This window comes from Zootoca vivipara, chromosome Z1 (assembly GCF_965207765.1).
Source record: "Zootoca vivipara chromosome Z1, rZooViv2.hap1.1, whole genome shotgun sequence".
NCBI classification, from domain to species: domain Eukaryota; kingdom Metazoa; phylum Chordata; class Lepidosauria; order Squamata; family Lacertidae; genus Zootoca; species Zootoca vivipara.
The window spans coordinates 43,182,002-43,196,020 of NC_142583.1; the positions used below are offsets into that span (position 1 = coordinate 43,182,002).

Below are 14,019 nucleotides of genomic sequence, written 5' to 3' on the forward strand. Positions count from 1 at the left end.
TGACCAGAACTCCCATTACCTAAAGCTAAAGAAGAATTTACGGCTGTGTTTGTTCGCTCAAATTAATAGTTAATTTGTGTGCTTTCTTCTTCTTCTGTGATTCATATATAATACACATTGTTAAATGGATCCCAAGAAATCCCTGTCAATATATAAATAATTTAGAAATATGCACGAAAAGTATTTAGCAGGAATATTTCTTTCTTTTTTGTTTTGTTACGAGTTTGGAAACTAACATTGCTTATAAGTCAACAACTTTTGTACACACAGTTCCCATTCACACAATGGGAATACAGCAGAAAATAATTGATGGGGTAAATTCTGGTAGCTACTACTGGTGTCAGTCTGCTCTGCAACAATTTGCAGCTCTTGGGACTCTGATGCACTTACACACCTGGAAGTACAAAGATATGCTTGCAAACAGTTACCCCCACCACAGAAGTGAATGGGGAAGTCTGCCTTCAGGGAAGCTTCATGTGTGCATTGCTGTATACACAGACTCCAGAATAATAATAATAATAATAATAATAATAATAATAGTGTAATAGTATTTTCACTCCCCACCCCTCCACCCTTACTTATACCGAGTCATATATACCCTGTGAACAGAATTCATTGTCAGCAAGGAAGCAATTTTATGGTCATAGGGTATGAACTAAAAGCTTCCAAAATAAAAAGAAGGGATTCTTATCCTTCATTCAAAAGGGCACTGCATCCATTACCTCCAACTGAAACACAAGACATGCTTTTATGGTTGTTGTTTTCCTGAACATTTGACAGGTAGTCATCAGAAAGAAAAAGACAGTAGCATTAGGACAGAAAGAACAAACGAAAAACCTCACTGCATTTGACCTTTCTTTTTTCCAATGGTACTTGTAATCAGAGGCCATGAAAGTAAAGGAAGCCTTTACTTTGTAACATTTTGAATTTTTGACCATTTATTCTTTTTCTGATAAAAAAATATCCTTTCTGAGACGCTTCAAACCATCGGAACTACAAAACGAGAACACAGGCAGGACTAACCTGCTTACCACTGAAGCTGGTTCTGACTACTCCTAACTTCAAATCGCTTTTATGTTAAAGAGAAATTAATCAAATTAATGGCTTGCCAACGTGTATGACTTTGTGGTTGGTTCTTTCTTTGAAAACCACTGCGAGTCAGCATGAAAAGATGTATTTGTGCAAAACAAGATTAAAGGGTGATATATGTTGTCAGCTACGAGTCTGGTGGCGCATGTGTGTGTGGGGGGGGGGGAGATTGCCTTAAAATAGTTATCTTCACTTAACATCATATCTTACATTGCAAAATGTACAGACACCCAGTGTACTCTTTAACAACATATACATGTGAGTTTATAGAGCCTTTATAAAAAGTTTTTTGATTCCAAATTAAAAACCATAGAAATAGAATCAAAATAATGGAGGTTGATATATATACTTCGATAGTACATAGTCAGTGCTCATTTTCATAATTATTGACAGCTGTATCTTTGGCATTGAAAATTCAGTACAACTTTCAGGAAAAAAAATGTTGTTGCTTACAGCTTTTTTTTTTTTTAACAAGGACAAACAGGATTGACCAAAGTACAAAAATTTGGGAAGTATTATTAAAGATTTATTTTATTTTTAGGCAAGGATAATTTAAGGACCCTGAATTACCTTCTCACTTTAGTGTATGGTGCGGATTGTATGAATTCATTTAAAAATCAACTAAATGGTACCACGTTTCCCGGAAAATTATATGTAATATAATATATATATTTTATATTTATTTAGAAGCTTTGAAATAGTACAGTAAACACTTTGCAACACGGTGTATAAACTACAGAATGTCTTTGATATTTTGTGGGTCTGCAGATTAACAACATTTCCATGACCCACGGGTGAAAAGAACATGATTCACAATTTCTTTTGTAAAGTTGGAATAGTCTGGGGGACACTTGATCACACAAAAATAATATAAAACAGTCAAGTTTAAAACAGTGATATTGCATTTATAATGCACGTTTCCTTTTTTAAAATCTGTACGATTGGCTTCTTGTGGCGAATATAAACATCTAAAGGGCTCAGTGACATTTTGGAGAGAGAAAGAGAAACAGAGAGCGATATAGTGCTGTAAACAGGCACACACTGATCAGGGAGGCAAAGTCAGTTGCCCCTTGAAGTTTCTACAGTTCCATACATTTCAACTCATTTCTCAGGCCTGCTGAGAGCAATTAGGTCCTATTATTGGCCAAGATGTCTCCAACAGCACAGTAAATCTTCAGTTTTACACAGAATTGGATGGCCAAGATAATGACGTTGAAAAGTTGATGCTTTTGTTGGTCGACTTTTGTGCAAATCATGCTGCTTCAGGTAAGTCCCGTAGAATTGACTAGCATATCCTTTTCCGTGCTGTGGAGGGAAAGAAAGAAACTTCTGAGAAAACAAAGAATAATTCTGTGGCATGTTAACACATAGTTGGTGCTCTATATTAAACAGAAGAAATAGCAGTGATCAGAGTTCAGTAAGCCATAGGTAGCTGTGATAACTGGGCTTTAATGTTCCATTTTAGTAGTTATTTTGATAGGCAAATAGTAAAGTTGTTACAACAAAGTGGATGTAGTTAAGCAAAAATACAGTTGTTTTTTAAGCCCCATTTGTTATACTGAACATATTTGAGCATGTGCTTTATTCTTCCCTACTGAAATCAATAGATCATGCAGCATAAATCTAGGTAAATTATGTCCAATTTCCATAGGGGTTTGCTCCTAAGTATATTTAAGCATGGCAAATTTCTTGATTTGTATAGGATCAAGTTGAATTATAGATTTAGGAGAGGAGAATTACTGTGATTTTACATTACTGAAACCCAACTTCTTGTTATGACTTCTCTGGTAGCCATGGTTATAGCTATCTATGTAGAATTGTAACCTGGACTGAAGAACATGGACAATCTATACAATGTATTGTTCCAATCACAATCTATTTCTGCATGATAGTTCTACTATTTCTAGAGCAGCTTGCCTCATCAATCAATCATATTCAGAGCTGGTAGTGCCAAAATTGCACACCAGAGAGACAAGGGGAGAGTGGCCTGGTTCACACAGGCTCTTGCTTATCTCAAGATTGCATTATTGTATTCCAGCTGCTTTTGTTTCATGCCTTTATAGCTTGGTTATATGTCTGGGATGGGGTGGCCTAACATACTATGGTTAAGGATGTGTACTGGGTTTGCACAAAGCACCAAGAAATAGTTAAAGCGAACTACGCTCTGTATGCCAGCAACAAACCATGGCTTCATACTGTGGTTTGTTCACAGTAAAGAAACCCTAGTTAAGCTGCTGGACAGGGCTTGGACAATCAAACAAACCATAGTTTAAAGAAACAAAGTTTAGCATTATGTCCAAACCAGGCTAGTGAAAGCTTTTACAGTGGTATCTCCGGTTACGAACTTCATTCGTTCCGGAGGTCCGTTCTTAAGCTGAACCGCTCATAATATGAGGCGTGATTTTGCTAATGGTGCCTCCTACTGCTGCCGTGCTGCCGGAGCACGACTTCTGCTCACATCCTGCGACAAAAACTACTTTTTAACCCAGGAAAATCTTCTCAAAAGTTGGGGGTCGTCTTATATGCCGGGTTGTATTTCTTATACTGTGAGTATATCCCAAACTCTATATTTTAACTGGAAAAGTTGGGGGTCATCTTATGTGCCCAGTTGTCTTATACACTGGAATATACGGTACTTCCAGGTTAGCGAAGCTCGTAACCCGAAGTGTTCGCAACAAGGACTGTACGTAATACGAGGTTCCACTGTACATCAACCACATTCACCTTGAAGACACTAAAAATAAAATTTCAATGAAAACACCAATTCAAGTGATATCAGGTATATGTATAGGAACCTACCCTGGACCTAGGATTGACTGGCTAATCAATAGCAGCTCTCTAGATTTATGAGTCAAACTTTTCCAAGAACTGCTATCTCAGGTACTTGGAGTCACCTGGGTTCAATAGTGGGATACTATAACTTCAGAGCCTGTGAGCCACTGCCTCTCCTAAACCTACAATTGTTTTAGTTACAGGTAGGTAGCCGTGTTGGTCTGTTGTAGTCGAAACAAAATAAAAAATTTAAAAAAATCCTTCCAGTAGCACCTTAGAGACCAACTAAGTTTGTCGTTAGTATGAGCTGCAGTATCTGAAGAAGTGTGCATGCACGAAAGCTCATGCCAATGACAAACTTGGTTGGTCTCTAAGGTGCTACGGGAATGAATTCTTTTATTTTTTATTTTGCTTTGACTACAATCGTTTGTTTAGGAAATGACTGCTGGAATCCTAGTGAAATGGCCAGAAGGATTATAAGGGGATTCAAATGAAACAACTGGACTTGAGGAACAAACTCCACTTGTTGTAGGCTCTGTCGTACTCTGTTTTTTGATAAATAATCTGGTAGGCCATGGCAAGGATTCAATAATGCTTTTTGTGCATTTTAGATGACGAAGAAGCACACTTTCACTTCAATATAGCACTTTGAAACCAATTTGCTTTCTCCTTTCTCCTATTTGCTAAAGCTAAAGATCCCACAACAATCTTAAACTGGTTTTTCCTTCCCTTTCTAACTGAACCATTATCGTAGTCACCAACAGATATATGTATTTTCTGGGACTGACAGAAAACGAAAATATGTTGCACTAATCCCACCATTCAAATCCAGGCATTTACTGTCATGCTGAAAATTGACCTTCTTTTTTGTGGGTGAAAAGGGCCAGCGCATTAGCCGACGGGTATCCAAATCTGCCAGCTATGCTAGCCGTGTGTTGTTAGCACTAGACATCAGCTATTTTGACTGTAATTGGGAGCAAAGGTAACAAACAATTTGTAGCGGCATTCAGAAAAGACACCAAATCAAATTCTCATCTGAGTCGCATGCCTGCAGCTAAGATGAGAAAGAAACTTGTTCTCTTGAAGTGTTCTTTTTGAAAATATTACACTTGTGTCAATACACGGTTTGCCATCAAACTAACAAAGGCCACATGGAAGAATCATCATTAGCATGTTTATGGGTTGAAATTTAACCTTCAAGGTTTCAGTATCTTCAGATTATAAGGTGTGGGTTTTTTATTATTTAAAAAAAAGCTTCATTGTGAGGGAAGGAAATACACAGAAATCTCTAAAACTGCTTTAATGAAACATTGCTAAATTAAAACTTTTTTTCAGAAATATTGTTGAACACTCTAGTTTGTTTTAGACCTAAATTGCTTTGAACCTTAACTTGTTTCAAACACATTTTGATCTTGTGTTTTAATTGTTGTAACGTACCCTGGGACCTTGGGGTGAAAGGCAGGTAATAAATTGTAATAATAATAAATAAATAAAACAAATATGATATTATCAATATTTTTAAAAGAAACTATGGCAAAATCATACAAAACACACCAAAAGGTTGGGATAATATTTAGTATTATTATGCAGCTTTAGTATCTATTATGTTTATACTTGTTTATTTACTTCATTTTACCTATATCTTTATTTATTTATTTGCATTTTACTTTTATGTAGCCTGTGATTTTTTTTTCCTGAAGGGCAGTATAAAAAAATTACATATATGCATATTTATATTTATTTTAAAAAAGCAACAAATTTACATACATCCTTCTCCCTCAAAGGCTTACAATATATTTTACAATCTAAATAAAAAACTAAAAATAAACAACAAAAAGCAGTAAACTCAAACTGATATAGGATGCTCTATCAAGGTTTATCACTTGATAAACTTGACACTTTATGGATTGTAGGTGAAAGAATGAAACTCTTCCACTGAAAAGCAATAGGATGAAGATTCCCTTCCTTCAACAGGAGCTTTCTGGCTATTTTGGAAGGCATGACTGGATGTAGTGGAGACACCATTAGGCTTTCAAAAAGGCATTGTTTAAACATTTTATATTAAATTTTAAATGAACAAAATACATGATGATTCTAACTGCCTAGAACCCAATGAAATCAGTTCCATGAGGACAAGACTATTAACAACAACCATCCCACATGGTAGCAAGTTTTGAAAGTAAGGGGAGTTTTTAAAGGAGTTTGTGATGTGGTGTGAGGATCAGTTGCTCAAAGAAAAAAATCCCACTGAACTTCTTGCAGAACTGTAAACTGCAGTTCGGATTTCAGTACTATGCGGTAAGCTACTGGTACTAGAATAGGAAAACTGAAAGTACGTAGACTCTGTTCATTATGTATTGGAATACAAAGCAAGAAGCGAACTGAGATACTGTTTCCTCTTTAGTGTGGCTTTACTTTACATTTAAAAAAAGAAAGAGAATGCCTATTTTCTTGAAGTGTTGCTTTTTGCAACATCCTACAGCTAGTGTTGACATCACAGTAGCCAAAGCCATATGGTGAATCTGTTGTTTAGGTAGTTTGTGGGATAGAGGTGTTGGGATCAAAGTGAAATGTGTTTTCATAACCCACAGCTGAATTAATACATGCAAATCATGTATTTGCAGAAGCAGAGACATCAAGAAATCAAGTTGTCAGTGAATGTTATTGTTGTGTCCAGTTGTGGCCCTCCCACTCACCCACACCTCATGGAAAGCACTTTGATCCTGGAAAGGCTAGAAAGTGATTTTTTTTCCAATTTCCCCCTTTCTCTTCCATCCTACCTCACACTGTGCCAGTTGGTCTCTGGTCTACAGTCTATGCAGCAGGGTTTTGGGGGGTATGAGTGCAGGAGCCTGAGAAGGGAAATTAGCAAAAAATAAAATAAAAAATCCTTCCCCCTCCAGAAGAGGAGAGCCAGGGAAGGATGTAGCCTATAATGTCTGATCCATGCAAAATAAAACATGAGGAGATCCATGATCTCCTTTTTAAAGAAAACTATTAAAAATACTAATGCAGGAGAAAAAGAATCAGGGCATTGGGAGTAGGAGGTGTGAAACCATTCCTCCAGATGCTTGCTTACTGAAGCTCATACTGTGCCCCCTGGAATGATACGTAACAGGTTCCATACAGGAATATATGTCTTTTCCTCATTGGGGAAATTAGCAGCTTGTAGGGGGGGGGATTATATTGGGAAAACAACACAAGTTCTAAAAGCTTCTGCAGCCCTGAACAATGAAGTCTCTTCTGCCATGTCAAAGACTGACAGTAATTATGGCACAAGCATTTAAGGATTAACCCTCACCTAGTCTGAGGAAGTGGACTCTACTTCATGAAAACTTGTGCTGTAATTAGTTTTTAAAGTGCCACAAGACCATTTTGTTTATGTTGCAACAGATTAACAGCTATCTTGCCGGAAACTGCACCCCTGAACTGATTTACCACCCTGGCTGCTTTTAAGATTAAAAAACAAGAAAAACAAGAAAAAGAGAGGCACTCACAAATAAATAGTACGGAGACTTTGATGCAGTCTCTGTACAACTTTCCTTGTGGCCACTTTTATCCTCTTCTAGTCCAGCTGCTGCTGTAAAGCTAAGGCTCATTCTAAGCAAACCACAAGCTGTAACCAAGGTTTGTTTTATATCTTAACTCTCTTAATTTGTCTTGGGGAGACAAACCATGATCTTGGGTTTGGATGGGATGGTTTAGTTTATGGAAGCACAGTGGCAGCAGGACAAGAGGAAGAGAAACACAGTTTGATCCTCTTTCTGGAAGACTCACTTTTGCTAAGTTATGGTTTTGCTTAGTGTTTTGTGCAAACTGGACAGCTATTTACTGTTGGGGAAGCCACCTATAAAGCACTGACCAAATCAAGCTTTATATCTATTTATTTATCTACCTACCTACCTACTCACACAATTTCATTACAGCGGTGTCATGACAATGCTGAATATCCCTTTCCAGGGGGCACTATCAATTAAAAACCAATTTAAACACTCATTAGAGTATGCTGTTATTAAACTAACAGACTGTAGGCCTACTTGATTAGATCCTGGGACAACAATTCTTGAACTCACTTAATCCTCTGGAATTTAACAAAGTTACCATGCAATCCAAGGGCGGAGACTCTACGGCTCTACAAATATTGCTGAAGTCCCATCATCCCTGAGCACTGGGCATGCAGGCTGGAGCTGATGGCCGCTATAGGTTCTCTATCCCTGTTATAAATCATTGCTTGCGTAGAGTTGAAAGACAGACAATAATCCCAACAAGAACACTCCCTTAACATGATGGGATGAAGATAGTGTTAAAATGATAATGTGGACAAACAGTAGGGTCAGTACCACTTGAAGGGATGGGGATGGAGTTAGCATTTTCTATAAAGAAACACACTGAATTGTGAATCACTCAAGACAGCCAGAAAAGGTGCATAGCCTCAGAATTCTTTGCTCGCTGAGACAAAGGTATCTATTACGGACAATATTATCCAATCCCTGTGGGAACTGCTTTATGGTTCAGAGAATGATTAAAAAGTGTCTTGAAACCAGCCTGACCATATGGATGGGGCCTGATTGTATGGGTCTTTCCAATGAAAATTGGTATCATGGAAGAAGAGAGATGCTGAAAGTCTCATGTAGTTGAACCCTGCCCACAAGGTTAGGGCATTTAAACATTCTGCCAGTCTGCAAGAGCTGCTCATAAATAAACAGTTCCCCCACAACTGGGAGAATCTCTAAAGATTCAGAAACTCTACGTATGAATCCTGACTGTGTGAAACAATATCTGATTTATTATGAGACAGAGACAGACAGACAGAGAATTTATTATATAGTTAAAAACCAGCATACTCTATTTAATACTACAAGTACCAATAGGGACAAAATAAAGTAAAACAAAATGGTAAGTAAAACTGAAGGCTTAATAATTTAAAAGAGAGATAGGAAGCATATATATATATCCAGTAGGTAAGAGTGACTGATTTTATAGGCTGACATGCAAAATTTTGTGACTAATGTTGTAATCTCTGGTTTTCCATCTTCTAGAAGTAAACTAGACAATTCCAAATTAGAACTTCTGGACATTCTTCTAAGAAATGTGGCAATAATCTTTCTATGAGCATCCTGGTAGTAGGGGCAGTGTAAAATGATATGGTCTCCATTAATTACGTGAATGTTCTTAATTACTTATGTGGTCTTAATTAATTACATGAAATGCCAGTATCTGTATAATTCTGATTAAAGACTAGTACAAGCTACACATGTGTTTTCATCTTGCATGTTTTTGCTGTGAACCACCCTGAGAATATAAATGGGGAACGGGAGTTGGGAATCAGTTTTGGATCTCTAATGCCAATAACAAACCCAGTCAACAACCCACCACCACCTGAGGTTTTGCACTTAGCTCGTAATGGGCTTGGCTGTCATCATTTAAGTCAATTACTGCTGCTCATTTCTTTCTCTAAGCAAGCTTACCAAATAATGCAGGGAAGGAATTGCATCTGAGTCTCCACGTTGGCCTTAATGGCTAATGCACCTACAGCCACCAGGAAGCAAGGAAGTAATTGCCTCTGTATCTTTAGTGGAAGTGCAATGAATGCACCTGGCCATGTCTGCGCACCCATTCTGCAATACTATGCAGGTTTGGTTTGGAAAGGGAAGAGATAAGACCAAAGGCTATATGGGTAGGGATTAGTGGCAGAGAACATTCTGGGTCCTGGTGGTAATGAAGTCCAAATGAAGGTGTTTTTGTGAAGTGCAGATTGAACTAAGTCTGGGGATACAAATAGTTTGAGAATGTCAAATCACAATAAGGCAATTAACAAGTATTTCCTTACAATTGCAAGAAATAGATGTCAATGGTATGCATTTTGAATATTATCACTATCTCAAAACGAACTGGATTCCAGGAAACATGATGTTTACCATTCATTTAGGTGCTGCATGTATACATAGGCAACAACTGCTAAATATTGGAGTGTTTTGGCAGTCAGAGCCATACACACAATTTGGTTTTACCGAACTAAACTAATGAAGGATGAGTAGAGGGATTCACACAACAAATGGAGTTGAAGTATGCACATTTAAGTCCATTTACTCTGATGGGAATAAACTGGCATTAATCTAAGGATTTTGATTCATCTTTATCATCATAACCATCATAACAAACACCACCACCCCTGCAGATCTTGGGGATTCATGGAGAAGAGATTCTTAGACATAAGCTGTTGTAAGAAAAGTCCCTTCTGAGTCTAATCAATATTGATTTTTTTTCCCTCGAGTAATAACACACTTCTACTGGTATTTTATTTTCCTTTTTGCTTGGTCTCTGAGAGCTCACTGTTTGCCTGTGTTCCATATAGGTAAAAATGCTCTTTGGAATCTTGATTAAACTGCCTAAATTTAACTGCCTAAATTTATCTATATAAAAATATGATGCATGTTCATCTGTTGTAAACTCCTTCACTGCTTCATTAGTTTGGTCATCAATGGGATGATTCTGAACAGTTATTTATATTGAAAGAAAAAAACACACCTGTATTTAAATTCTTCTAGTTTCGGAAATTCAGCAGTTCAGAGTACAACGATGCCTTTATCTGACAGTTTCTAAATCACCCCATAAAAATAATTATGGCATTTTAAAAACTCTTAATTCACCATACAACGAAAGTTAGCAAATATCCTGCTGAATTAATTCCTTTCCACAAAATTTAAGAGAGCTTTTTTTCCACTCCAAACTTCAAGTGGAAGAATATGACCAGCCTCAAAGGTGGGGTCAGACCTAAATGTCTCACTTTTCGGCAGGCATAGAAATGTGCCTGCACGAATCTCTGTCTGAACCTGTATTATTATCCTTACTTTACAGTTGGGGAAATAGAGTCAGAGAGGTTATGTGGAAAGAAGGATTGCCATGTGGTTAAAGCAGGAGATAGGAAGACAATATATCTGAGCTATTTCTGGCTTTGTCTTGAGGTTGGGGGAGGAAATCATCACTAAACCTCTCTGTCCATGATTCCCCCATCTGTAAAATGAGAATAATAATGCTTACCTATCTCACAGAGGATCTGCTGGCCTTAAATCACTATTCTTTTATAATCCACTTTGAGATCCACAAATGGCAAGGCCTAGAGAGGCGGAAAGCATAACGGTTATTGCAAGAGTTCACATCAAAAATAAAGAATTCTAGGTCTCGAGCTCACACTATACTGAAGCTTTTTACAGTATCCCCATTATGGTTCACCGAAAAAGAATCGAGAGGATAGCTTTCTGTTTATCCCTTGAGTCTGATGCCTCTTTTGCTTCATTTCTTATTATTAAATCATTAGCAAAGTTAAATAAAATTGCTACCATATTTGCACAAGAAACTAGGTCCTGTAATATGCGTCTAGGGGGACAAGGGATTAACAATCAGTTACACAGAAGAAGCAGGAGGAGAAAAGGCTTCTAAAATCTGTTCAGGCTTTTTCCACCTTAACACATTTATTCCGAGAAGAGTTCGGATATTTTAAAGGCACAAATCACAGTATGGTATATAAAGCAGTTTCTATCCCAAAAGGTGATGGGTTTTGAGAATTACATAGAGAGGGCAGGATGTAATATAATACAGTAACCACCAAAAACATAGCAAATGTGTCTATATAACAATGTGTGCATTTATTTCTATGAATGTGAGAGTCTGTAAAAAGGCAGTGACAATACGGATAGGAGAAAACTAATGAATCCCATTATCAACAGGGAAATGGGGAACCCTACTTTTTATTTAAATGCTTGTATATAGTGATCTGCCAGATCAAAGCTTCATCCCTAGGTACTTACTGGATGTAAGCTTCATTGAACATAGTAGCTGTTCAGATGTTTGGCCATGGCTCCATAAACCACGGTTTATGATGCATGGCCACATGCCATGGCAGCATATTCCTCACTATCTTTGATACAGAAATCCTGGCTTGCTTTGGAGCAGAGTTACCCATTGCATCTGAATCAGGAAACTCTCATTTAATGTTGTTAAACAAATCAGAATATGAAGCCAAGATCTGATTTTCAACAGGTCCTGCATGCAGCTTGTTCACAACCTGTGGTCCAGAGCTGTGATGCTTCATAAATAGACATTTCAATGTCTGGAAAAATAGCCATAGGGATTATTTGATGGAAATTGGTAAGAGAAAAATGCAGCCCTACTTATGGTAAATGTTACCAGCTTGTGGCTGTCCTCATCTCAGTAGGTTAGATCAGGCAAAGGCAGAAGATTCTTCCTGCCTTTGTAGAGTTTTCATACAGCCCATGTTCTAAGCACAGCATGTACAAAAATCAGCTGCTGCAGCTCAAGGGAGTCCATGACTCATAATTAAGTATTTATTCCTGTTCAGATCTGACAGTGCAGTGATGGAGTATTTGGGTCATCCTTTGGGGGCTCCTGGCTGATACTAGCAGGAAAGAACGTTGCAACCATCTCTTCCAAACACCGAAGCAGACAACTTGCTACTTGTGCGGAGCCAGCAGCCGACAAGCAGCAGAGAAAGGCTGCTTCAAACCATATTTAAGATCAAATAAAGAGCACCTTTCTCTTTTAAAAATGTTGAAAATGTACAATGGTAAAAGGAAAAGTTAAGCTCCTTTGTACATTCAGGAGTCCTAGGGGACTTGTACCCAGGCTAGGGAGATGCATATTCAATTGTGAATCCAGGTGAAGGACTTTTGAAGAAATCTCAGTGTATTGAAACCCCAAGGATTTTGCAACAAATGGCAAAAGCCCCCTATCCCTTAGCCAATGTCCATTTAAAGTGGGGTCATAATTTCCTCTGAGAAGGCAGATCTGCTGGTCACACAAAGAGCTCTCTCTTTCTGTTCCCCACACCCTGGTATTTTCCTTATATGGCAAACTTGGGGAGAAACATTTCATTTTTGGCAGACACGCTGTCTGCAGTGTTGTGGGATGTGTGTGTGTGTGTGTGTGTGTGTGTGTGTGTGTTAACATCTGAGCTTTTAAAGCATCACACAGCATTTTGGAGGCCCCCACTTCAGTTCATGACACATAGGAGAGATCTTGCTTCATTTCAAATAAGTCCCAGAACTGTCTTAAATAGCCCACTTTGGTTCAGGATTTGCCAGAATCCAATGCAACCCTGATCCCATCCCAAAACAGATCAGGGCAAAGATAGGGAGTGACTTGGAAGATGTAACCTCTACTTGACAAAACACTAGAAGCAGCAGCCATTCCACAAACTCACTCTTCATTCCTCTTCAAAAGCAGCACAAAGGAAAGCAGTCCAGCCATTTTAAAAGCATTCTGTAGCCAGACACAACAAGACAAGACAAGGCCACCCTTTAAGAGAGCATGCAAAAATGTGGAAATGTTTATAACAAGAGGGGAATTTTGTCAGCTAAAGGAGCACAGTTCCAAATGTTCAAAAGAAAGATATTTTGCTATCATGTGTTAGGAACACCAGAAGCTGCCTTATAGCGAGGCAGATCATTGGTCCATTTAGTTCAATATTGTCTACACTGACCTGCAGTGACTCTAGGATTTCAGTCAAGAGTCGCTCCCAGTTGTACCTGGAGACTGAACCTAGGAAGCATGTTCTACCACTGAGCTACTGACCTACATGATGCAAGTGGACAGCCAAATTTTCTTGGATGCCAGTGGTGGTCACTATAGAATAGATTTCTGGGACAACTGATTTCTATTTTTTTAAAAAAAGATTCAGGAGCTGATGTCACAGTTATTTCAAAAGAGACTTACAAAGGATCTCCTGAGATCTGCATATGGCAGGGATTGTTTTGTAGAGACAAGAGGATATTCTAAATTGCCTTGGATGCTTTTACATACAACCAAACTGCATAGAAGAGCAGCTTGTGTATACTATGTACGTGATATGAAGTCAAAACCTGGATAATCTCCTCAAATGTGGAGCAACTGCAGAATGGGATTGCGTGAAACAGTGGGATAAATTTAAGGAGGGTTTAGACACCCTGGTCTAATAAAAAGAAATCCTATGGACGTTTTAAGACCTGACACCAAACCATACAGCATGCAAACAGCTTGCAGAACACCCATTCCCTTACTCCACAAGGTGGAAATGGAGCTGGAAAGGATGGAGGAACATGGCATAATTAAGGAAATCAAGCCTACCTTGTGGTGTGCACCAAAGTTCCTAGTCATCAGGGG

General features: G+C 38.1%; 1 protein-coding gene across 6 annotated transcripts in view; it reads right to left on the reverse strand.

Annotated features, from left to right (window-relative positions):
- Positions 1–920: 920 nt before the first annotated feature.
- Positions 921–14,019, reverse strand: part of PCDH10 (protocadherin 10) — a 53,894-nt gene continuing 40,795 nt past the window's right edge. For 2 of the 6 annotated variants that reach the window (XM_088660311.1, XM_035112392.3), the window contains 2 exons: positions 10,903–10,978; positions 921–2,394 (listed from right to left, as the gene is read on the reverse strand). In XM_088660311.1, the coding sequence (XP_088516437.1) occupies positions 10,944–10,978 (35 nt within the window). In that variant the 3' untranslated portion in view covers positions 921–2,394; positions 10,903–10,943. Of the gene's footprint in view, positions 2,395–10,902; positions 10,979–13,983; positions 14,006–14,019 lie in introns of all 6 variants that reach the window. The other 4 variants (XM_035112395.3, XM_035112393.3, XM_088660309.1 and 1 more) reach the window with 3 other exon arrangements.